This window comes from Anomaloglossus baeobatrachus, chromosome 4 (genome assembly GCF_048569485.1).
Source record: "Anomaloglossus baeobatrachus isolate aAnoBae1 chromosome 4, aAnoBae1.hap1, whole genome shotgun sequence".
In the NCBI taxonomy this organism is placed as follows: Eukaryota; Metazoa; Chordata; class Amphibia; order Anura; family Aromobatidae; genus Anomaloglossus; species Anomaloglossus baeobatrachus.
The window spans coordinates 124,222,475-124,248,992 of record NC_134356.1 but is presented as its reverse complement, the minus strand read 5'-3'; the positions used below and the strand labels follow the sequence as shown (position 1 = coordinate 124,248,992).

The following is a 26,518-nucleotide window of genomic DNA, read 5'->3' as shown; positions in this document are numbered from 1 at the left end:
GCAGTGCAATGACCTGAGCTAACATCAATGGGTCAGCCCAGGTCACTGCAGGGCATGACAAGTGCTGCTGTCAGCGAGGTACATTACCTGCGCTGATCTCCTGCACTGCCGACAGCACCTGTCACTGAGTTCAATGACCGCCGCCTTCACAGCCAAGTATCACGAGAGGCCAGTGACGTCACCGCTAGTCAGTCTCGGGTCGGAAGCGAGAGAAGGTGATGTGACAAGCGGCGGCCATGGAGGACAGTGACAGCGCTGAGGTCGGGACTTCATCACCGCAGGTAAGCCGAGCGGGACCATGTGTGCAGAGTGCCAGGAAGACGTCAGTGTCGTGGACTGCATGGCTGGGGACGTGTGTGTGTGTATGTATGTGTACATGCCGCGTGCAGGAGGGGGCGGAGCGAGCTGAGCCAGGAAGTGTGGGCTTCCTCCACGTAACTAGGATAAACATCGGGTTACTAACCAAAGCGCTTTGCTTGGATAGCCAATGTTTATCTTGGTTTCTAGCTTCTGGCAGGCTGCCAGCGATGGCTCCTGCACACTGTAGCTGTAAAAAGCCCTGCTTTTTGCTGCTAGAACCGTTCTCGAACGTATCTAGAACTATCGAGCTTTAGCAAAAAGCTCGAGTTCTAGTTCTATCTAGAACAGCCCCCAAAATCACTCGAGCCGCGAAATGGAGAACCTCGAACCGCGAACCGCGCTCAACTCTACTAGCCAGTAACGGTTACTTTTCAAAACCAAAAAGGGGGAAAAACTATGGAATCACTCAATTATGAGGGAAAAATGATAGAATCATGAAAAACAAACAAACAAAAGAACACTCCAATACATCACTAGTATTTTGTTGCACCACCTCTGGCTTTTATAACAGCTTGCAGTCTCTGAGGCATGGACTTAATGAGTGACAAACAGTACTCTTCATCAATCTGGCTCCAACATTCTCTGATTGCTGTTGCCAGATCAGCTTTGCAAGTTGGAGCCTTGTCATGGATCATTTTCTTCAACTTCCACCAAATACAGTCATATGAAAAAGTTTGGGCACCCCTATTAATGTTAACCTTTTTTCTTTACAACAATTTGGGTTTTTGCAACAGCTATTTCAGTTTCATATATCTAATAACTGATGGACTCATTAATATTTCTAGAGTGAAATGAGGTTTATTGTACTAACAGAAAATGTGCAATCCGCACTTAAACAAAATTTCACCTGTGCAAAAGTATGGGCACCTCAACATAAAAGTGACATTAATATTTTGTAGATCCTCCTTTTGCAAAAATAACAGCCTCTAGTCGCTTCCTGTAGCTTTTAATGAGTTCCTGAATCCTGATGAAGGTATATTTGACAATTCCTGTTTACAAAACAATTCCAGTTCAGTTAAGTTTGATGGTCGCCGAGCATGGACAGCATGCTTCACATCATCCCACAGATGTTCAATGATATTCAGGTCTGGGGACTGGGATGGCCATTCCAGAACATTATAATTGTTCCTCTGCATGAATGCCTGAGTAGATTTGGAGTGGAGTTTTGTATCATTGTCGTGCTGAAATATCCATCCCCTGCGTAACTTCAACTTCGTCACTGATTCTTGCACATTATTGTCAAGAATCTGCTGATACTGAGTTGAATCCATGCGACCCTCAACTTTAACAAGATTCCCGGTGCCGGCATTGGCCACAAAGCCCCAAAGCATGTTGGAACCTCCACCAAATTTGACTGTGGGTAGCAAGTGCTTTTCTTGGAATGACGTGGTTTTTTGCCTCCATGCATAACGCCTTTTTGTATGACCAAACAACTCAATCTTTGTTTCAACAGTCCACAGGACCTTCTTCCAAAATGTAACTGGCTTGTCCAAATGTGCTTTTGCATACCTCAGGCGACTCTGTTTGTGGCGTGCTTGCAGAAATAGCTTCTTTCGCATCACTCTCCCATACAGCTTCTCCTTGTGCAAAGTGCGCTGTATTGTTGACCGATGCACATTGACACCATCTGCCGCAAGATGATGCTGCAGGTCTTTGGAGGTGGTCTGTGGATTATCCTTGACTGTTCTCACCATTCTTCTTCTCTGCCTTTCTGATATTTTTCTTGGCTTGCCACTTCTGGGCTTAACAAGAACTGTACATGTGTTCTTCCATTTCCTTACTATGTTCCTCTTAGTGGAAACTGACAGTTTAAATCTCTGAGACAGCTTTTTGTATCCTTCCCCTGAACAACTATGTTGAATAATCTTTGTTTTCAGATCATTTGAAAGTTGTTTTGAGGAGCCTATGATGCCACTCTTCATAGGAGATTCAAATAGGAGAACAACTTGCAAGTGGCCACCTTAAATACCTTTTCTCATGATTGGATACACCTGCCTATGAAGTTCAAACCTCAATGAGGTTACAAAACCAATTTAGTGCTTTAGTAAGTCAGTAAAAAGTAGTTAGGAGTGTTTAAATCAAGAAATTGATAAGGGTGACCATACTTTTGCACCGGTCAAATTTTGTTTAAATGCGGATTGCACATTTTCTGTTCGTACAATAAACCTCATTTCAATCTAGAAATATTAATGAGTCCATCAGTTATTAGATATATGAAACTGAAATAGCTGTTGCAAAAACCCAAATTGTTGTAAAGAAAAAAGGTTAACATTAATAGGGGTGCCCAAACTTTTTCATATGACTGTATTTTCAATTGGATTGAGATCCGGACTATTTGCAGGCCATGACATTGACCTTATGTGCCTTCTTTCAAGGAATGTTTTCACAGTTTTGGCTCTATGGCAGGATGCATTATCATCTTGATCAATGATTTCATCATCCCCAAACATCCTTTCAATTGATGGGATAAGAAAAGTGTCCAAAATTTCAATGTAAACTTGGGCATTTATTGAAGATGTAATGACAGCTATCTCCCCAGTGCCTTTACCTGACATGCAGCCCCATATCATCAATGACTGGAAATTTACATGTTCTCTTCAGGCAGTCATCTTTATAAATCTCATTGGAACGACACCAAACAAAAGTTCCAGCATCATCACCTTGCCCAATGCAGATTTGCGATTCATCACTGAATATGGCTTTCATCCACAGTCCACGATTGCTTTTCCTTAGCCCATTGTAACCTTTTTTTCTGTATGTAAATCCCATTTCCTTTAGGTGATTTCTTACAGTTCGGTCACAGAAATTGACTCCAGTTTCCTCCCATTCATTCCTCATTTGTTTTGTTGTGCATTTCCTGTTTTAGAGACATATTGCTTTAAGTTTCCTGTCTTGGCACTTTGATGTCTTCCTTGGTCTACCAGTATTTTTGCCTTTAACAACCTTCCCATGTTGTTTGTATTTGGTCCAGATTTTAGACACAGCTGACTGTGAACAGCCAACATCTTTTGCAACATTGCGTGATGATTTACCGTCTTTTAAGAGTTTGATAATCCTCTCCATTGTTTCAATTAACCTCTCTCGTGTTGGAGCCATGATTCATGTCAGTTCACTTGGTGCAACAGCTCTTTAAGGTGTGATCACTCCTTTTTAGATGCAGACTAACAAGCAGATCTTATTTGATGCAGGTGTTAGTTTTGGAAATGAAAATTTACAGGATAATTCCATTATTTTTACCTCAGAATTGAGTGATTCCATAATTTTTTTCCCTGTTTGGTCTTGAAAAGTAACTGTTACTGGCTAGCACATTATGTTTTCATGATTTTTTTAAGTGTTTCTTAAAGCCAAAAAGTTAACATTTGAAATTACTTTTTGCAGATAAAGGCTTACGGTACATTCACACTAGTGTATAACTCGGACAAGTGCTATTATCTAATGTTTTACACGATAGCACTTGCTCCAATGTCATACTGTGAGCCAGTGCTGATCAGCACTATTTTTCATGCCAATTCAGTGTATGCTGCGATTGACAATGTATGTTGGACAGCACGCACCTATGCAATCTATGGGTGCGTAAAAAATTTTGGACTGCACTGATGACATCTGAGTGCAGTCTGATATGTGCCGACACACGCAATGGAAAAGATGGAGAAATTAAGTTCTCTCTGTTCTCCTCCCCTGTGATACGATTCTCGGATGCAAGAGACTTGAATCGCAGTAAAATGACACTCGTCAGTTTGAGGAGGGTTTCATTTGAATAATTGGGCTGCTTCCCATCCATGAGTGAATGTATGCTAGTGTGAGCATACCCTTATTTACATCATCGCAAGTTATCCCCTATCCATGGAATTAGGGATTACTTGCAGATCATTGGGGGTTAAACCACTGGGATTTTAATTGGCTGCAGAGTTCCATTTTCAGGGATCCAGATCTCCAATCTAGCATCACTGAGGGTTCCAGTGGTCAAACCACCAGCGATTGGCAAGTTATACCATATGCTATGGATAGAGCATTACGTGTTTTAGGAAATAACCCTTAAAAAAGATGATAAGCTAACACATACTAGCCAGACAGAGGCCATAAGGACACACTTAGCCTTAGCCACTTAGCCTCCATATGGTAAATATATGGGAACATTAAAAGGAACCTGTCATGTTCATAAATACTATTAACCTGGAGAAATAGGGTTAATCTGCAGGTAAATAATATTAAAATGCTGTTTGGCTACTGTGAGAAAATTAACTTTATTCCTTCCTGGAGTCGCCGGCTTTCAGTCATAGAGGCGCCTATAAAGACAATGGTATATAATGTACATATAAGAAATTATTATTATTATTATTTATTATTATAGCGCCATCAATTCCATGGCGCTTTACATGTGAAAGGGGTATACATAATAGGGACAAGTACAATAATCATACACAGTACAAGACACAGACAGGTACAGGAGGAGAGAGGTCCCTGCCCGCGAGGGCTCACAGTCTACAAGGGATAGGTGAGGATACAGTAGGTGAGGGTAGAGCTGATTGTGCGGCGCTGTATCAGACTAAGAAATGCTTATATGTGTAAAAAATCTGCACTAAACTAAGGCTATTGTTGATTGAAATTTATTTTTGTTTTATTTTAACTTTAAAATAGGAATTGGATTTAATATTTATAAAAGTAGGGTTACAATGTTACAATCCGAAAACACAATGAACATATATTGCACAGTTATAAATCATACACTTTAAAAAAAAGTGGAGCCCTGGCCGGCAGCTACCACCTATAATTCAATAAATTGATAAGGGAACAATTGTCCTCTATAACTAAATTATTAAAGGAATATCGTAATTAAAATTATTCCACAAGATAAATATATATGTAGTTGGCAAAATTATATAAATAAATTGTCCCACAAAAAATTAAGAGCAGCATAGATTCATATGAGGAATTGATATAGTCACATCCAGGAGTAATATACAGTGGAACCTTGGTTAACGAGAACAATCTGTTCTGGGAGTGTGCTTGTAAACCAAGTTACTTGTCTAGCAAAGCAAGATTTCCATAGGAAATCATTGGAATGCAGACAATTCGTTCCACAACTTGTTCAATGTCCCATCCTGGTTCCCTATTGTGCCATTCCACACATACACAAACACACACACATATATTATGCTCACCTTACCTTCCGTTCCATCACCGGCCTCCTGGTTCTTGCAGTTCGCCGGTACAGGATGTGTATCAGGTAACCATCGCAACCGATCCGGGACTTCCGTTTCATCAAAGATTGTACCAGGTCTGCGCTGTGTACAGTCATGGCCAAAAGGTTTGAGAATGCTATAAATATTAATTTTTACAAAGTCTACTGCTTAAGTTTTTCTATTCTCCAGAATGTCATAAAGAGTGATCAGCTTAACAGCAATTACTTGCAAAGTCAATATTGGCTAAGAAAATGAACTTCAACCCCCAAAACACATTTCAACATCATTGCATTCCTGCCTTAAAAGGAGCAGCTAACATTGTTTTAGTGATTGTTCCATTAACACAGGTGTTTGTGTTGATGAGGACAGGGCTGGCGATCAATCAGTCATGATTAAGTAAGAATGACACCACTGGACACTTTAAAAGGAGGCTGGGGCTTGGTATCATTGTTTCTCTTCAGTTAACTATGGTTATCTCTAAAGAAACACGTGCAGCCATCATTGCTCTTCACCAAAATGGCCTAACAGGGAAGAGTATCGCAGCTACAAAGATTGCACCTCAGTCAACAATCTATCGCATCATCAAGAACTTCAAGGAGAGAGCTTCCTTTGTTGCCAAAAAGGCTCCTGGGCGCCCAAGAAGGACCAGCAAACGCCAGGACCGTATCTTAAAACTGTTTCAGCTGCAGGAGCGGATTACCAGCAGTGCCGAGCTAGCTCAGTAATGGCAGCAGGCTGGTGTGAGTGCTTCTGCACGCACTGTGAGGCGGAGACTCTTTGAGCAAGGCCTGGTTTCAAGGAGGGCAGCAAAGAAGCCACTTCTCTCCAGAAAAAACATCAGGGACCGACTGATATTCTGCAAAAGGTACAGGGAGTGGACTGCTGAGGACTGGGGTAAAGTCATTTTCTCAGATGAATCCCCTTTTCGATTGTTTGGCACACCTGGAAAACAGCTTATTAGGAGAAGAAGAGGTGAGCACTACCACCAGTCTTGTCTCATGCCAACTGTTAAGCATCCTGAAACGATTCATGTGTGGGGTTGCTTCTCAGCCAAGGGAATCGGCTCACTCACAGTCTTGCCTAAAAACACAGCCATGAATAAAGAATGGTACCAGAATGTCCTCCAAGAGCAACTTCTCCTAACTGTCCAAGAGCAGTTTAGCGCCCAACAATGCCTTTTCCAGCATGATGGAGCACCTTGCCATAAAGCAAAGATGATCACTAAATGGCTCATGGAACAAAACATAGAGATTTTGGGTCCATGGCCTGGAAACTCCCCAGATCTTAATCCCATTGAGAACTTGTGGGCAATCATCAAGAGACGGGTGGACAAACAAAAACCAACAAATTCTGGCAAAATGCACTCATTGCTTATGCAAGAATGGACAGCTATCAGTCAGGATTTGGTCCAGAAGTTGATTGAGAGCATGCCAGGGAGAATTGCAGAGGTCCTGAAGAAGAAGGGTCAACACTGCAAATATTGACTTGCTGCATTAACTCATTCTAACTGTCAATATAACCTTTTGGAACTCATAATATGATTGAAATTATATTTCTGTATGTAATGTAAACATCAGACAAACACAATTAAAAACCAGAGGGCAACAGATCATGTGAAAATATAATTTTGGTGTCATTCTCAAAACTTTTGTCCATGACTGTATACTCCTGGTATATCTCCCCGATGCCGTTCGGTTCGGCTCAGTCACGTCTCGTCAGTCAGACGCAGAGTGCCGTGACGTCTCATTGGACTGCAGAATGCGCGCTCCCGGGAGTGAGGGAACCTGGGGACGTGCACTTGGGTGCGTGCCGAACCGAACAGCACCGGGGAGAGATACCAGGAGTATACACAGCGCAGACCTGGTACAATCTTTGTTGAAACCATCGCTTCCAAGCATCAGGAGTATGCATAGTGCAGACCTGGTATAATCCTCGCTGAAACTATCGCTTCCAGACATCAGGAGTTTATACAGCGCAGGGACCACACAGACATCTCAGAATCAGTGCCGTTCATCAGGTAACCTGCACCGGGCACCCACTACAGACGCTCGGGGTATTTTTACATTCTTGCTATAGTCCAGTGTGAGCGCAGCGGACAAACACACTGGGAGTGCGTGGAGATTTACACACACCGAGGAGCTCATAGCACATGTGGAGTGCAAATATTTAAAAGGAAATTAGAAAAACCTTTTTGCTGAACACAGTATATTACTCCTGGATGTGACTATATCAATTCCTTATATGAATCTATGCTGCTCTTAATTTTTGCGGGACTATTTATTTATATAATTTTGCCAAATACTTATATATTTATCCTGTGGAATAATTTTTTATTACTTTAATAATTTGGTTATAGAAGACAATTATTCCCTCCTCAATTTAAAGTGTATGATTTATAACTGTGCAATATATGTGTATTGTGTTTCTGGATCATACCATTGTAACCCTACTTTTATAAATATTAAATCCAATACCCATTTTAAAGTTAAAATAAAACAAAAAAAAATGTTTTATCCAACAATAGCCTTAGTTTAGCGCAGATTTGTACACATATAAGCATTTCTTTTATGTACGTTATATACCATTAGTCATTGTTCCAGTCATAGTGACTTAAACCTAGCTGCAAATTATTGGTTTAAAGGAGTAATAGCGCTGACCTCCATCCTCACTGGTGTATATTTTCATAGCATATAAACACAACCTGGCACTGTGATCGACAGCCGGATCAATACAGATGCACTGCAGAGCAAGGTCTTAGTGCCAGGGCTTATTTACAGCTACCACTCACTGTGTACTGAGCGATGGCTGCAGCTGTCCTGGGCACGCCTCTACAACTCAAAGTTGACAACTCCCGGGAGGAATCAAGGTAATTTTCTTCTGGTAAGCAGTGCTTTTAGTAAGTCAGACAAACAGAATTGTATGGATATTAACTTTCAGATTAACCCTACATCTGCAGGTTACTAATGTTTGGGGACATGACTGGTTGCCTTTAAAATATACTTTGCGATCAGTTACCATTGAGCCCTGAAAACGAAGCCCTGAAATTTAATTGCAGCCCCATTTATGGTTTGTAGGATTATTGGAGATGGCTTAGGGCTGTATTTGTCTATCACTGATTGTCAAATAGACAATGAGTAAGGAGGTAGCACACATGTGTATCCATTGCTCTATTGTACCTCTACAGTATTTTGTATACTTTATTAAATTTTAAGGGGTTTACAATAACAGGGAAGAGGGTAATTGAAGTATTTAAAATGCATTCTTAAAAATATTGTTGAAATAACAAAGAAGGGGAAGAGGAAGGGAAGAAAGAGTAGGCTAAAAGTGGATGGGAAGGGGTATTGGAGGGGAAGTGGGAATGGAAGGAGTTAGGGAATATAAAGGGGGAGGAGAAAGGGAAGGAGGAAGACGTTGAGGTAATTCGTTAAGTTTCAAAGTCAAGCAAGATTATAAACTCATATTCATTTAGCACAGTATATAAACACATTCGGAAATAACATATTGCATTTATATTATTTAGATAATGTCAAGGAAATAATTCAAAACAAGGTTTGGCATGTATTTCTGGGACCAAAGAGACCATCTTATTTTATATCTTTGATAGTTTTTTTCTTTTAACGCAATATTATACTCATATAAATTATAAGCTGAAACCCTGTCCGTAACTTCTGAAATAGATGGGATTCTTTCTTCTCTCCAGTTGGCTGCTAATAAATTCTTAATAACTAAGAAAATGTGACAGACAATGTATCTATACTTTTTCTCATATTCTTCTAACCCTATGGAAAGAATAACCAATTCTGGAGTAAGATTTATATCTTTTGTAGTCAATTGCTTTAAGAGGTCTCTGACTTTCTTCCATAAGGGTTTAAGTAAAGGACATCCCCAGAAAATGTGGATAAAGGATCCATTTTTACCCGCAACCTCTCCAACATAGTGGTGAGTTTTCAGCAGAAAACTTGCACAACTTTAGAGGGGTATAGTACCATCTGGAATACTATTATTTATTACCAGGGATAGATAGATATACAGCAATTGGTAATATTAAAATTTAACTTTTAATTCTATTTCTTAAAAAGACTCAAAGTCTATAAAAATTATCACCCGTGAATCAGTGACCACACAGAAAAACGGACACAAGCAGGTAGAAGATAGGTCAAATATCCAATACCCTCATAATCAAGGGTTAATGTATTTGCATGAATATACCCAGTCTTTTTACCTCAGGTTGCTTTTTATCATCTAGCATGAGCAGGGTCTCATATCTCACCCAACTGCTCCGACAGAAGAAAATATTACCTTAGTAGGGCATGATATATATTATCAATTCAGCCCAATGAAACAGCCAAAGTATGCTCAAAAGCCCTCCTTATTCTCTTCCCAACGCGTTTCCTCTTATCGATTCATCAGGGGAATTTACCATTTGGAGGCATTTGGAGGCTGCAGTATGTAAAAGGTATAGTAAGCTAGTGACCAATAAAAACGGTACTCAAGCAAAGAAAAAGACACCACTGTTAAAGTCCCCATAAGCGATATTACCTTATCAGAAGAGCATGTAGTCTAAAACATCCTAGATGTGTGGTTCCATACACACCAGGTCTAGGGGCCGCGCTTCTTATTATGTCCACATGAACTATTAGGCCGCCGGCATTTTTATCCGGTCTCAAATGGCCTCGTTTTGAAAATCGCGCCCCATGTGACCCTGGTCACATGACCATCGTGTCATAATATCGCGTCACTTGGCCCGACATGTGACCATCGCGTCATGAGGCCCCATCACATGTTCAGGCCAGTTCCTGGCCAGATGCATGTTGGGCCAAGGTCACGTACGTCACGGTCACATGATCGCCACTTGGCCCTGCCTCCAAGCCCAGCTTACCACAAACGGCATACGGGCCAATAGCGTACGGAGAGGGCCGCGGTCATGTGATCTCCGTTCCGACCACGCCCCCAACCATTCATTCACAAACAATAAGGGATATCTTTGGAGATATACTCAAACAAACAGCGGTTAGGCTTATTCCCTAAGGGGGATATAGTATATGGAGTATACATCAGTTTTTTAATACGATTTTACTATATATCAATTCATAGCCATAAATCCTTTGTCATGTACATCCCATATAAGGAATTCAAGTGCCAAGAAAGGGGGTTTTATATTTAAGTAGAGTCTCCTTCTTTACTTGGATTAGGTGATGTTAATAAGGACGGACCCCGTCCAAAAGATAACTGATCCAATCAATGGATTCAGGACATAAAATGGTATTTTTTGGCAGGTTCCTAAAAACCACAGGACAAGAAATTACAATTAGGAAAAGAGATTTTGGTATATATGCATCTTCAAGATTGATACAAGGTATTTTAGTTACCGGAGCAGCATTGGTCAAGCCCCCAGAAAAACACAAGAAAGAGGGGGGATAAAAAAAATATAAAACAAGATGACCCTAGATAGCAGCTGTCATCTGAGATCTACCTAACTGCGGAGGTCGGCGCCCTATCCGTCACGTCATGGCGCCCCCGCTCTACGGTGGCTCGCCCTATCTAGCCCTATACTGTCCCTTCACAAAAAACAACTAAAAGTAAGAATTTCATTTAATCCCATAGGGACCTGGGTCTTAAGGGTGTAGATCCAAAAGGTCTCACGCTGCAAGAGGCTCTTGTCCCAATCGCCACCCCGAAGGGGGGGAGCAACTGAGTCAATGCCCATAAACGTGAGACCCCTTGTATCCCCCCCATGTACCTGGTTGATATGTTTTGCCAAAGGGGTATCTCGCTTATTGATTATATCTCGCAAATGTTCTCCGACTCTACGCCGTAGTTCTCGTTTCGTCTTTCCTACGTATTCAAACGAGCATGAGCAAGTAGCTTTGTAAATTACCCCAGATGTGCGGCAATTTATCAGTGATCTGATTGAGTATGTTTTTCCAGTATTGTGACTTAGAAAGTCCTTTCCAGTTTTTATAACCGGGCAAGCGACACAACCACTGCATCTGAATGAACCCACTATTCCACGTTCCAACCATGTAGTTCTTTTTGGTGGGTTAAAGTGGCTGTGGACTAATCTGTCCTGTAGTGATCTATTGCGCCGATAGGTACATTGAGGGTGTCCACCCACCAGGTCCCCAATGTCTGAGTCCATCTGGAGGATCGACCAATGCTTGCTCAGAATGGAGAATAGGGCTTTTGATCCATTGCTATATGTAGTAATGAATCTGATTTTGTTTTCTTCAGATCGTCTTGGGGAGGAGACCAGAAGGCTTGTTCTATCCTTTCTACATGCTTCTTGATAAGCTGTTTTTAGGATCTTGTCTGGATATCCTCTCTCCCTAAAGCGTTTTCTCAGATCTGCAGCCTGCTCTCGGAATTCACGATCCGTAGAGCAATTGCGTATGAGTCTGAAGTATTGCCCTTTTGGAATACCTCTCCTTTGTGGGAGTGGATGGCTGCTTTCCCAACGTAAAAGTGAGTTGGTAGATGTGGGCTTTCTATATGTTCTTGTAGATAGATTCCCCAAGTCATCCCTCATGATTAGGACGTCCAAAAAGGGGAGCTGGGTGGTGTTGCTCTCACTTGTAAAAAAGAGACCGATGGTATTATCATTCAGGTGTGCGACAAATTTCTTGAAATCTTCATGGGTACCCCTCCAAATCACAAAAATATCATCCAGGTATCTTGACCAAAAAACTATTCTCTCGATACCTGGGGGGTCCCCATCACCGAAGACCAGGGTCTCCTCCCACCAGCCCAGGAGTAAATTTGCATACGAGGGAGCACAAGGGCTCCCCATTGCAGTACCCCTGAGCTGGTGATAGATCCGCCCATCAAACAAAAAATAGTTTTTTGTCAGGCAAAATTCCAAAATTTGGAGGAGGAAGTTGTTATGTCCCTGAAATTGACGCCCACGCATTTTTAAGAAATATTCAATCGCGTGTAGCCCTACTGAATGAATTATTGAAGAATAAAGGGCCTCGACGTCAATACTACATAGTATATCATCTGGCTCCAGAGCAACACCATCCAATTTCCTCAAAAGATCCGTCGTATCCCGAGTAAAGGACGACAAAACTTTTACAAAGGGGGTAAGCAGTTCGTCCAAATAGATACCTACATTTTGACATAAACCACCTATTCCTGACACAATAGGTCTGCCTTTCAAGGGTATTAAACCCTTATGGATTTTTGGTAGGCAGTAGAAAGTAGCCGTCATTGGATGTGATGGTAACATAAATTCATACTCATTTTTGCTGATATAGTTGTTAGTGAGACCATCTGTAAGAATCATCTTCAGTTGTCCCAAAAATGACACTGTAGGGTCAGATTTTAATTTTGTATAGCCCGCTGGGTCATCCAGAAGTGATCGACACATATCCCTATATTTACACCAATCCATGACCACGACATTGCCTCCCTTATCAGAGGGTTTTATGACAATGTCGTGGTCATGTTGCAGTTCATTGAGGGCTCTCATTTCTTCCTGCGTGATATTATAATTGGTGTATTGTTGTTTTTTATCCAAATTTTCTATATCATCGCTCACCAATCGAGAAAAGACATCTATTGCAGAGACATCACTTTGAGGAGGAGGTAAACGGGTACTCCTCTGTTTTAAATCAGTGAAGGGACCCTCACCAACAAGGTTTGGGTCTTCCTCTGAAATACCCATCAGAAGGCGGATGTCTGGTAGAAGATCCTCCGAGACACCCAATTCCCTACATTGCATCTTTTCATTATGAATGAAGTGCTTCCTCCATTTTAATTTTCTCACAAACAGGTGAAGGTCCTTAATAGTGTCAAATATATTCAGTCCCGATGTAGGCACGAAAGATAGGCCCTTACTAAGAACACACATAGCTGCTGAATCTAGATTTTTTGATGATAAATTTATTACCTGGGAAAGTCCCCCTGCGACGGGTTGTAGGGTTGCTGACGGCTCCGAAGGTAATGTTGATGGTCTAAAAAATGGGATGTATATGGTCGGCCTCCCCTACCTCCACGATTATAGTTCTTATTCTTGTTTTTACCTCTCTTAGGCCTGGTGTCGTTATCTGACACCTCTGTGTCAGTTGAAGAGGGTTCTGTTTCTGGAGGTGGTATATAGACCTTATTAGCAGGAAAAAGGTACGCCTTATGGTCCTTAAATTCCTGGAGGTCCCTAACGAAGTAGCGGTGTTTTCTCTCCTTAAGATGGTATTGGAACCTTTCGACTGAATTTTGTAGGGTAGACTCTCGGGATTTAAAATCCACCTCTGATGAGAACTTTTTTGTTGTCTCAATTTGGTCAGTTAGTTTTTTTGATAAAACCACTAATCTAGTTTTTTCCTCCTCTAAAAGGAGGTGCATTAGTCGCAAGGAACTGGCTGTAATTTCTTTTTCCCACTTATCAGATAGACCCTGTTCCCTATACCTTGTGCCAGGTGTAAGAGTTATGCGGAGATGTCTGGGTACAATAGATGCCTTAATATAGTTTTCTAAGCTCTGGACTTCCCACCACGAACTTATATGGTCTTTATAAATTTTTGTCAATTCCTTAAATACAGTGCTATAGGCTGGAGTACAGCTCGGTTGAATAAATTCCCGTTCTGAGAAGACGTCTCTTGCCTCAGATGTCCAATTGTTTAAATCAAGTCCCGTTGTCAAGAAACCCGCCATACCATATATAGCAGGGATAGTATTATTTATTACCAGGGATAGATAGATATACAGCAATTGGTAATATTAAAATTTAACTTTTAATTCTATTTCTTAAAAAGACTCAAAGTCTATAAAAATTATCACCCGTGAATCAGTGACCACACAGAAAAACGGACACAAGCAGGTAGAAGATAGGTCAAATATCCAATACCCTCATAATCAAGGGTTAATGTATTTGCATGAATATACCCAGTCTTTTTACCTCAGGTTGCTTTTTATCATCTAGCATGAGCAGGGTCTCATATCTCACCCAACTGCTCCGACAGAAGAAAATATTACCTTAGTAGGGCATGATATATATTATCAATTCAGCCCAATGAAACAGCCAAAGTATGCTCAAAAGCCCTCCTTATTCTCTTCCCAACGCGTTTCCTCTTATCGATTCATCAGGGGAATTTACCATTTGGAGGCATTTGGAGGCTGCAGTATGTAAAAGGTATAGTAAGCTAGTGACCAATAAAAACGGTACTCAAGCAAAGAAAAAGACACCACTGTTAAAGTCCCCATAAGCGATATTACCTTATCAGAAGAGCATGTAGTCTAAAACATCCTAGATGTGTGGTTCCATACACACCAGGTCTAGGGGACGCGCTTCTTATTATGTCCACATGAACTATTAGGCCGCCGGCATTTTTATCCGGTCTCAAATGGCCTCGTTTTGAAAATCGCGCCCCATGTGACCCTGGTCACATGACCATCGTGTCATAATATCGCGTCACTTGGCCCGACATGTGACCATCGCGTCATGAGGCCCCATCACATGTTCAGGCCAGTTCCTGGCCAGATGCATGCTGGGCCAAGGTCACGTACGTCACGGTCACATGATCGCCACTTGGCCCTGCCTCCAAGCCCAGCTTACCACAAACGGCATACGGGCCAATAGCGTACGGAGAGGGCCGCGGTCATGTGATCTCCGTTCCGACCACGCCCCCAACCATTCATTCACAAACAATAAGGGATATCTTTGGAGATATACTCAAACAAACAGCGGTTAGGCTTATTCCCTAAGGGGGATATAGTATATGGAGTATACATCAGTTTTTTAACGATTTTACTATATATCAATTCATAGCCATAAATCCTTTGTCATGTACATCCCATATAAGGAATTCAAGTGCCAAGAAAGGGGGTTTTATATTTAAGTAGAGTCTCCTTCTTTACTTGGATTAGGTGATGTTAATAAGGACGGACCCCGTCCAAAAGATAACTGATCCAATCAATGGATTCAGGACATAAAATGGTATTTTTTGGCAGGTTCCTAAAAACCACAGGACAAGAAATTACAATTAGGAAAAGAGATTTTGGTATATATGCATCTTCAAGATTGATACAAGGTATTTTAGTTACCGGAGCAGCATTGGTCAAGCCCCCAGAAAAACACAAGAAAGAGGGGGGATAAAAAAAATATAAAAAAATTTTTTTATCAACTATAATGTACATTCCCCTTAGCTTTTCTCTTTTCTTTTTTTCTTTTTTCCTGTTTTTTTTACTAGGGTTGATTATAGTTGATAAACATTTAAAAAATAATTAAAAAATTATTAAATTGATTTCGAATAAATACACCATTCCCTTAGTCCTCTTATTTTATTTCTTCTATTTTTTCTTTTATTTGACCTTTTAGGTAATTTGTCTTCAAATAATGTTACCCATAGAGTCTCTTATTCATTACACTATTTTGGGCTTAATTACCCTTATTTCATGGTTATTGCATAAGGGGACATTGCCAGTCAGCGCAATTTTAGCGCTTGCCAATCATCTGGTTTACATATTGCCAACCAGGATCGTCACTTCCGGTTTGCGGACCGGAAGTGACGTTCCGCGGTGAGGAGTAGCTGTCTGTGTATGTCTACAGTTGCCAACCATCAGGATTTACACATTGCCAGCCGGTGACGTCACTTCCGGTTTTCTGTTTGGTTCCCCTTTTGTTGTATAATGGTTCTATTATGCTACATTTTATCTGTATTTCAATTATATCTTTAGGTGGACATTATATCTGCTAGTGAAGCGGCTCAACTGACAGATTCTTCACTTTTGTCTTTTTGTTGACATTTTTTGTATATCATAGTTCATGATTCATGCATTATAATGTGGTGAATATTTCTGCCCTTTTTTGTTACCATGATTGTATAATGCCATTATTTCTGTATACTTAAAAATCTTTTATGTATCTTTTTATTGTAGTGTAAACTGATGAAGGTCGGATGACCGAAACGTCTTTAATAATTACACAGATCAATGAATAAAATATAAAACAATTTCAGTTGAATGCTTTGAGTGCTGGATTTTTCAATTTTTTGATCTGGGGTGGGACCCTATCTAAGCACCAGCGACTATAGAAGGAGTGCCACATTTCTATATTTTATATTGTTTCAATTGGGCAACATTTAATATCCTCCAAAGGTACATTATCTTTCATCAATGTTTTTAATAGGGATTTCCATGCCCATAGTTCTGCTTTACTTGTTTGAAATTTAGTTAATGTTTTTTGTGTGTTTAAAAGTTGGGCCAAAATGATATCTGATTTGGGAAAGTTTCGATTATAATGTTTTTCTATATGTACCCAACTATTTTTAAATTCGGTAATTAGACTATTTTGGGTCTGTTTAATGAGACTAGTTAAATAATAAGCGTAAATATTCGGTAAACCTAGGCCTCCATTCCTCTTATGTTTACATAAAATGTTTTGGGAAATTCTAGGTTTCTTATTTTGCCAGATGAATAGTGATAACTGAGATTGTAGTTTCTGGATCCAGTGCTTAGGAATTGTTGTTGTTAAACATCGGAATAGGTATAGAATTTTCGGCAAAATAATAGATTTATATGATATGACCTTTCCCATCCATGAAACTTCAGTCATCTCTAAATTTTTCAATTCATTTTGGATGTTGTTTAATAATGGGGTAATGTTCATAAATACAATTTTTTTTTGGTTGGGTTTGTAATGTATATCCCTAAATATTTAAATTTTTCAGTTTCCCACTTGAAGGCAAATTCCTTCTGAATACAATCTTTTAAATCAAGGTCTATGTTATAACCCAAAATTTGGGACTTAGAATAATTGATTTTATAATATGATACGGCTGAGAAATCATCCAGAATATTAATTGTATTTCTAAGTGACTCTAGTGGGTCGGTTATACTAAGAATTACATCGTCAGCATATAGTGTGATTTTATACTGTTTGTGATTTGTGGAAATACCTTTTATATTTTCTCTTACTCTAATTTTTTCAGCTAGGGGTTCCATCATTAAGGCAAATAATAAAGGAGAGAGTGGGCAGCCCTGTCTGGTTCCATTGCTTATAGAAAAATTACTAGAGAGGAAGTTATTGACGTAGATTTTTGCAGTGGGTTGGGAATAAATTTCGAATATTAATTTTAATATCTGACCATTAAATCCAAATTTTTTTCAAGGTTGCTATCATGTAACCCCAATGGATCCTATCGAAAGCCTTCTCTACATCCAATGAAAGGAGCAGAGAAGGCTCCTGATTTTTCTCAACCAGATCCACAAGGTTCAAAATTCTATGCATCGCATCAGATGACTGCCTGTCTTTAATAAACTCCACCTGATCCAAGTGGATCAAATTAGGGAGAATTTTCTGAAGCCGGTTTGCAATAAGCTTAGAGATTAACTTCATATCTGTGTCAATCAAGGATATCGGCCTATAATTTGACATGTCTAGAGGATCACCTTTATTTTTTGGGATAATAGTAATATTAGCTGTAAGCATCTCTTTTGGGATATGTCCTTCTGTAGATAAGTAGTTAATTAATCTGGTCAGATATGGGGATAATATATCTCCAAATGTTTTATAATATTCATTATTTAGCCCGTCGGGACCTGGTGATTTCTCTAATTTAAGCTGTTTGATGACTAATAAAACTTCTCCTTTTGTATATAGGTTATTTAAAGATTTTAAATCATTATTTGAAATTTTGGGAAGGTCAATTTTATCTAGAAAATCCTTTATTGATTTTTCAGTGGGTTGTATTAGGTTATCGTTATCTTTCAAGTTATATAAATCGTGGTAGTATCTGGCGGAGGAATTTGCAATATCTTTAGGATGTTTACAAAGGATACTGTCTTTATTTTTAATTGCTGGTATTCTACTTTTAACTCTTTGTTGCCTAATTCTTTTCATCATTAATTTTGTGGGTCTATTATTAGAATGGTAAAAATTTGTTTTGTTTATTAACGTCACTTTGTTGTACTCTTGGGTTAGTAAAGAATTTAGTTCTATTCTCAGATTCAGTATGTGGGAGTGATTTGCATCTGATGGGTTTATTATTTGTATGTGTTCAGCTTCCCTAATTTTGTCTGAAATTTCTTTGAATTTCTTCAATTTTTGCTTTTTATCTTTACTGTTAATTTGTATCATTATCCCTCTTATGACCGCTTTATGTGCGTTCCAAAGAGAGCTAATTGAGATGTCGCTTGTGTCATTTTCCTTGAAATAATTTTTAAGGGCTTCTTCAATTACTGCAGTATGTTTTGGGTTTCTAAGCAAATACGAATTGCACCTCCATATTCTATCACTATTATCTAATTTTCCAGAACCTATCTGAAAATTTACAGGGGAATGATCAGACCAGGTTCTTTGACCTATGCTTACAGATTTAAATTTATTTATTGTAAATAATGTAGTTAGAACCAAGTCTATTCTTGAAAAAGTCTTATGGGAGTCAGAATAATACGTATACTCTCTTGAACTCGTATTTAAGCACCTGAACATATCAAACAATTCTTCGTCTTCAAGCCAATTATCTAATGTAGGTAAAAGATATCTTGTTTTAGATGTTGAATCTAGCATGCCATTTGGTACCATATTAAAATCACCAAAAAGAATCAAATCCCCCTTCTGAACTTCTCTGACAATAGTCATCAACTTATTAAGGAAGTGTATCTGGCCTCTATTTGGTGCATATACATTAACAAATGTATATATTGTGTTGTTGATTTTGCACACTATTATGCAATACCTACCTGCATTATCAGATACCTTAGTAATAAGTTCAAAGGTTACAGAATCTCTAATTAGAATAGCCACTCCAGCCTTTTTTTCATTTGAGGAAGTATATTTGTGGGGAAAACGTCTATGGTTGAATGAAGGACTTTGGACTTGGACTTGGACTTTTTAAATTTTGTCTCTTGGAGACCTACAACATCCGCCTTTGATTCATTCAGGAATTTCCATACCGCAAATCTCTTCCTTGGACTGTTTAGTCTCCTGACATTATTTGTCAAGAGATTAAGTGTCATTAGCAATAGTATTGAAAAAGGTGGTTATTCCGAATGTTGTGTTGGGTAACCAAAGATTAGATTCGTATAAACATATAACTTGACTATTATTTTGTTCCTGTATGGAGAGAAAAAGGTTAAACACAAGTAATACAAACAAGAAAAACATAACTGTATAACATAAGTCCCAAAGTCTTCCTGGAGGATCTTGATATGGAAATGAAATGAAACCCATTTCAAGAATCACTCCTGATGGGAGTAAAGTTCAACAGCCAATGTCTTACTCCAACCTCTTTTATAAGTGGATATCCAAATCCAGTGATAATAAAGTGTTCTTCCAATTCAGGTGGTGGGCCATAAATATTGTCCAACTAAATTGATGAGCCTAGAGAAGAAATAATAAATCAAGTTGTAACGAGTCCAAGATCCTTCAGCATCTTCTCGCCTTCTTTCGCAGAGATGATAGACAAAGTCTTTCCTTGATGATGGATTAGGATCTTTGTAGGAAATCCCCATCTATATGATATGTTGTTCTGTCTAAGTAGTTGAGTGATACTATTGAGACTTTTCCTCTGTAGAATGGTTTCTTTAGATAAATCCGAAAAAATCTTTAAATTCTTGTAGGGTGAAGGAAGACTCTTGTGAAGTCTTAGGTATTCAAATAGTTTTTCTTTCGTTTTATAGAAATGTATCGTGAGAATGGTATCCCTCGGAGTGTCTTGTGATATAAATTTTGGTCTAGGTAGCCTATGAACCCTATCTACAGTCAAATCCAATTCTGACATGTTAGGCAAGGTTGTTTTCAGTAGTTTCTGGATATATTGCAAAAGTTCGTTATTTTTGACATTTTCAGGAATGCCTCTAACCTTAAAATTATTCCTGCGATTCCTGTCTTCTTGGTCAGTTAGTTTTTGTTTCAAAATTCTGATTTCTTCTTTCATTTTCAATTGCTGTATAGCGACCACTTTGGCATCTTTTTTCAATGAATCGACTTCAGTTTCTGTTTTTTTAATTCTTGTGGACATAGAATTGAAAGTTGATCTCATTTCGTTGAACCGTTGATCTAAGTCCGACTGAATTGACATTCTGAAATTAGAAAGTGAGTCCGAAATGAATTTTTGGAGTGAGAATATATCTTTTGATAAAATAACATTTTCTTTTACAGCTCCTAAGTCCATCGGTGAGGTATCAGGTGGGTTATTTTCGACATCCAAGCGTGCTCTTTGTTTATCTGGACTGTTGAGTGAAGAAGAAAGTTCATTTCCAGAATCTGAATCTGAATCCATGGCCCAAGCATCCCAGTCAGCATCTCTGTTTTTTGACGCATCCTTTTCTTTTTGTCTTGAGCCTCTTTTCTTCCCTTGTTGGCGTTTGTCTTTAATTATTTTGGGAATTGCTCCAGAGCTTGGATTCCCAGGTGAAATATTTGTTGTGTTAGTTGGTGCCTCTTTGGTGTTTGTTGATGTAGTCGAAGTATTTTCCTCTTTTCCTTTTCTGTTATCTTTTTGAGACATTTTGTTTCAGGAATATTAATATTATATAGTAGGTCACTTAAGGGATTAATTATAGTTTTTAAACTTGGTGTATAACTAGTTTGCCTAATCTATTATATCTCTTTGATGTCTAGAGAGCTTTACTATCCATTACCACTGTCAGCAATCCCGCAATGTTTTAGTCTCAATAACTTTTTTGTGCCAGCTTTATTTTTCTTGAACGATGTCTGGAATTATGCAGGGGAGAGTCCTCTCTCCCTTGAGTATTGAGATTAGTTGGACCACACTTAGTTTAGGCTGTCAGATGTTCAGAAGTGACTGACATGCAAGGGTTTATATTAAAGTTGCACTGGTATTCACCTATGCAGTTTACACAGGCAATAATAATAACAATAATAATAATAATAATTACGTTGTACCAGCTTAATTTTTCATAGGGTATGCCTAGAATCATTCAGTAAAGGGCTCTCTTTCTGCCAAGTGTCAAAACAAGTCAGACCAGGTTTTAGTATTACGGTCAGAAGTGTCACAACTGAGGCTATAGAAGATCTCTGATATGTAAACTGCATATAAGTCTGTCAGGCTGGCTACAGTTGTTTGCACCACTGATTTCAACCGCCGATTTATCCTGTGAATTTGCACAGATATTATCAATTATGGTCTTAATATATTTATTAGGGTCTCTTCTTATCAAGTGTAGTTCGTTTTAATCAGAACAATTTCTCCAAAAAGCTGTCAAGAATGCTTTCTGTCAGGGCAGTTATCCTGTCATAGATCAGAGTTAAACAGGGTTCATAGGCAGCACTGACAGGAATTCAACACTGTCAATTTCAGCTTTAAATAATTCTCTTGTACCAAGTCAGAATTGCCCCAAAAAGATCTTAAATTGTACGTGGGGATGTTTCTTACTCCTTTGAGGGCAAATTTAGTTGAAGTAAATTTCCTGAATAGCTGTAACTTATGTTTTCTGAGGTGTCCCCATGACAACTAGATGGCTCCCTCACTACATAAAGGCAGTTTGCTGTCTTCTCAGAGGGATGTTATTCAGCAGTGTGAGGAGATTATCCATTAATTGTGAGATAATTTAGATTATTGATAAAAGCAGATAAAGAATATTAAATTATTTTGTGAGAAATTATCTTCTCTGGTGTTTAGTAGTAGAATAATTGTCCTGTCACAGAGGCACCTCCATGCGCCACTTACAGCTTTAGGAGACCTGGGTTACAACTATTTTGATGTGAAATCTGTCAAATTTAGTCTCTAAAGGCTCCTCATGTCTTCCTGAAGCTTTTATACTTCTTTTTTTACCAGAAATGGATGAGTTTTATCTTCTTCTACGTCGCTTTTGAGGTTGGAGATACAGCAGCAATTAAAAGATACGTCCTGTGTCGTCCATCATTAGGCCACGCCCCCCCTCTACAGTATTTTGGAGCCCTTTCTTAAGATAGTGAAGCACCAGCAGTTGGACCTCCAGCAATCAGCCAATTGTCCTTTCTCCTGTGAATCTGTAATAACGTATCAATCCTTTAAGTTATTAATGCAGTTGTTACCTTTCAAGTGGCTCCAAAGCACTGCTAGAAATTCAGACTTTTTTTTAAAATAGAGTGTTGTTTATATTAGACATTTAGAGTAAAACAAAGCTTTCTTCTTGTAGGACAATGCTGAATTCTGTCTGCATTTTGAGACTGAAATCTTTAACTTGGAAGCCCACAGCACCGCATCTAAATACGCCTTCCTCCGTTGTCTGTGCAAGATGAACCACAAATATCTTCAACATGAGCTACAGTGGATCCATTTTGACCACGACTTTGTAGGAAAAAGCCACTCTTTCCTGGTACCTGATGATGTTATTGTATCCATGAGGATTTGCCTTGAGGTTTTTACTTGTGCTTGTCTGTGTAGCTGTTTTTAAAGGTCTGTCATCCACTAAAGTATTGGTTATAGATAAAAGTATGTTATGTACAATGAACCTTGGATCATTAAATTTCATCCTTGGGGCTTGTGTAGTCTGGAATGTATCACTTTCTGGCTCCTTTGAGATTTCCTGATTTTTCTTAAAATGTGAGCAAGCCCATACTAGGACTGTCAGTCATATAATGTGATTATTAAACCCCAGCTTATAAAGAAGTTAAATTTCTTACACATGACAAAGATACCACTATGCAGAAAGATATCCTGATACAGAAAAGTCTAACTCAATACCTAAAAAAAAAAAATCAGTGGCTTTTATTGTGTTAAAGGGGTATTCCAGTTTCTGGAATTCTCTAGGGGCGTGTATTTAGGTTGCTCTGCATTACCCTATAAGCCACACCCCCTTGTAAAAACCATAAAAATTAGCACTAAAAAAAAAATCACATCTTTGGAACCGTATGGAAGATTTTAAGGAAAAACCTGAATACTCAAGGGAGCAGCAAGAATAAGGCAACAGCAAAAATGAGCCTGATGACAAGTCCTCTTTAAGTAAGGCCACACTATAGTCATGTTATCAATTAGTTTTGAGAAATGGTTGTACTGTCTTTTGTGTGGTTACATAAGCATGGCTATGTACTGTATTTAAGGTATAGTATAATAGTTTAAATAAAATGTTATGCTGAAAGAATCTTTAAGCGTCATATCCTCATTACAGCTACTTGCTGACTTTTGCCCAGCTGATTTTGTTCTTACAGACAACCGACATTTTCACAGAACCTGGAACGTTAAACTGTGGACAAGTACATGCGTTGTTTTGTCATTTTCAATACTATAATTTTCAATAGTGTAACATCAATAGCGGAAGGCATCGGAACTACCATGGTACCCCATTAGGCCTGTGTGATGCCATCACGGGTCCCTGATGGTTTGTTTATGGGGCCCCTGTATTTCTATGTACTCCCATGAGTCTCAGATGAAGATATGTCATTTTAAGGGATTGTCTAGTGAAAATAATATGGTATGGCACCTATTCTGAACAAAGCATATTTATTGGTGGGGATCCAACTGCTGGGATCTCCACTGATCAGTAGAAGGGGGCACTTTTTTTTTTACTTGAATGGAGCATCTGTGTGCATGATTGAACACCACTTCATTTATTCCAAAGGGACTGCTGTGTGATGCAATTGACTTTTTCAGTAGCCCCATAAGCATGAAAGGAGCGACAGTTGGGCATGTATACTGCTGTTTCATTTTAACAGGGCTAAAAGTGCCTCATCGGGGATAATTTTTTTGACAATCCGTGCCTAATTGTTAGACCCCCCCACAATCAATAAGTGATCACTAGGGATAAGTGGACCTGTGGAAGTTTGGGTTCACTGGGTTTGAACGAACTTTAGTTAAAAGTTTAATTTAGAACTCGGACTTGACCCAAACCTGACCCTTGACCCTGGACTCCTTATAAATCAATATAGACCCAAACTTCTGTGCTGTAAAATGGCTGTAAAATTGTGGTAGTAAGGGATAGGGGGCTGCAAAAGGAAGTAAAATGGGTCAATTGCTCTGCAAGCAAATGTGGATAGGGAATAAATAATAAAACAATGACGTGAGGTCCCCACCTATTTTTGATAATCCTCACAGGTAAAGCAGACAACTGTGGTCTGCAATCCTCAGTTGTCTGCTTTAGCTTGGCTGGTTATTAAAATTAAAGAGCACCTAAGCCATTTTTTTAAATTATTTATATAAATAATTTTAAAAAATGCTGTGGGCTCTGCTCTATTTTTGATAGCCAGCAAGATAAGAGACAGCTGGGGGTTGGTATTTTCAGGCTGGAAAGGCACATGGTTATTTAGTTCCTCCCAGCCTAAAAATAGCAAATCATAGCCACCCCAGAACTTTCACATCCATTTGACAGGCTCTTCCCAATTGCCCTGCTGCGGTGGCAATTGGGGTAATACTTTTGAGTTGATGTTAGCTGTGTAATGTCAGCTAGCATCAAGCCCAGGGGTTAGTAATGGATAGGTGTCTATCAGGCACCCAATAATTAACTAGGCAAGTGTGGAATTAAAAAACAACACACACAAACAAAAAATAGTTTATTTGAATAAACACTCCCCCACCCTCCCTCATTCACCAATTTACTGAGTAAAAAAATCCTCAAAGTTACATAGTAATCCAATCGGGGAATAAAGACTCCTCCACACTCCCTTGTTCAACAATTTATTAACTAAAAAGAAATCCTCGAAGTTCCAATGTAATCCAATGGTGTAATGTCCCATGACCCCATCAATTCCTTTGGAGCTTTGTTCTGAGAATGTTCTCAGAATGAGGCTCCATAGGTTACTTATGGTCTGTGGCGTGCACAAAATTTCTCATGCTTGTGAGAAAATCCATAGCTACCACTGACTGGGAGTGACCTATGGAGCCTCGTTCTGAAAATATTCTCAGAACAAAGCTCCATAGGATTCAATGGGCGTTTTTGCTCATTACACCATTGGATTACATCAGCAATTTGTGGATTTCTTTTTAATGAATAAATTGGTAAACGAGGGCTTGTGGAGGAGTCTTTACTCAAATAAATTATTTTTTTCCAGTGTGTGTGTATTTTTAATTTCTACACTTGACCGGTTAGTAATCGGGGTGCCCAATAGACACAAATCCATTACTAACCCCTGGGCTTTATATCCGTGCCAATTCACAGCTAACATCTACCCCAAAAGTTTTCCCCTAATTGCCACTGCATGGGCAATCAGGAAGAGCCAAGAAAAGCACCAGAATGGGTGCATCTAATAGATGCAACACTTCTGGGGCAAGTGCAGGCTACTAGTTTTAGGTTGGGAAGGGCCAAATAACCATAGACCTTCCCAGCCTGATAATACTAGACCCCATCTGTCTGTTTTACTTTGGCTGGTTGTCAAAATTACAGGGCACACCACCCTGTTTTTTTAATTATTTAAATTATTAAAAAAAAAAAAGCATGGGATCTTCTATATTTTTGATAACTAGACAACTGTGTGCTTAATCTTGGCTGATTATCAAAAATAGGCGGGAGCCCATGTCATTTATTATTTTTTTTCTTCATTGTTCACAGTAACGTACAGGCATTTTCCCTATGCAATAAAGGTTGTTGCCCCAGAGTTTCAGCAAACTTTATTGTGTCGCCCAGGGCTATGGAGTACTCAGTCCCGGGCCATATATTTACGGTGATGCTGTGTCTTGGGTGAATGCTGGCCATTGCCCTGTTCCGTGACCCTGAGGATGCTTTTTTTAATGGGGAGTATTTACAGGGAAGATTAAAGTCATTAGTGTAATGCCACCTGTGGGTTGCAGTTAAGATGGTGGAACCACCGCTACTGAGTTTGTTATCCCTAGGGCTGGTGGTAATGGCAGCTGTGGTGGTAGGCCCTCCGCAGGTAGGGCTAAGCCCAGGGGTTGTATAGTGGAGATGTTTGCCGAAGAAGGGAGGCCACTCCGGGGGTTGCAGTGTAACAGTTCTTTACTCACAGTTGGGCCCTTGGACGGCTGGTTCAGGTCCCTGTATTTCCAGTGCCAGTTTAATGACTCGGTGGCTTTGTCCCCAGCACCCTCAGTGTGGTTGGGTCCCCGTAGGTTGGAGCTGATATGGGGCCTGACTGTCCTTTT

The 26,518-nt window shown here is 39.3% G+C and overlaps 1 protein-coding gene across 1 annotated transcript in view; it reads left to right on the top strand.

The window, feature by feature from the left end:
* LOC142301297 (exocyst complex component 1-like) overlaps positions 1-22,880 on the top strand; it is a 47,990-nt gene extending 25,110 nt beyond the window's left edge. Inside the window, exon 3 of the mRNA XM_075342322.1 lies at positions 22,623-22,880. Within this exon, the coding sequence (XP_075198437.1) occupies positions 22,623-22,880 (258 nt within the window). The remainder of the gene's footprint in view (positions 1-22,622) is intronic.
* The last annotated feature ends 3,638 nt before the right edge of the window (positions 22,881-26,518 follow it).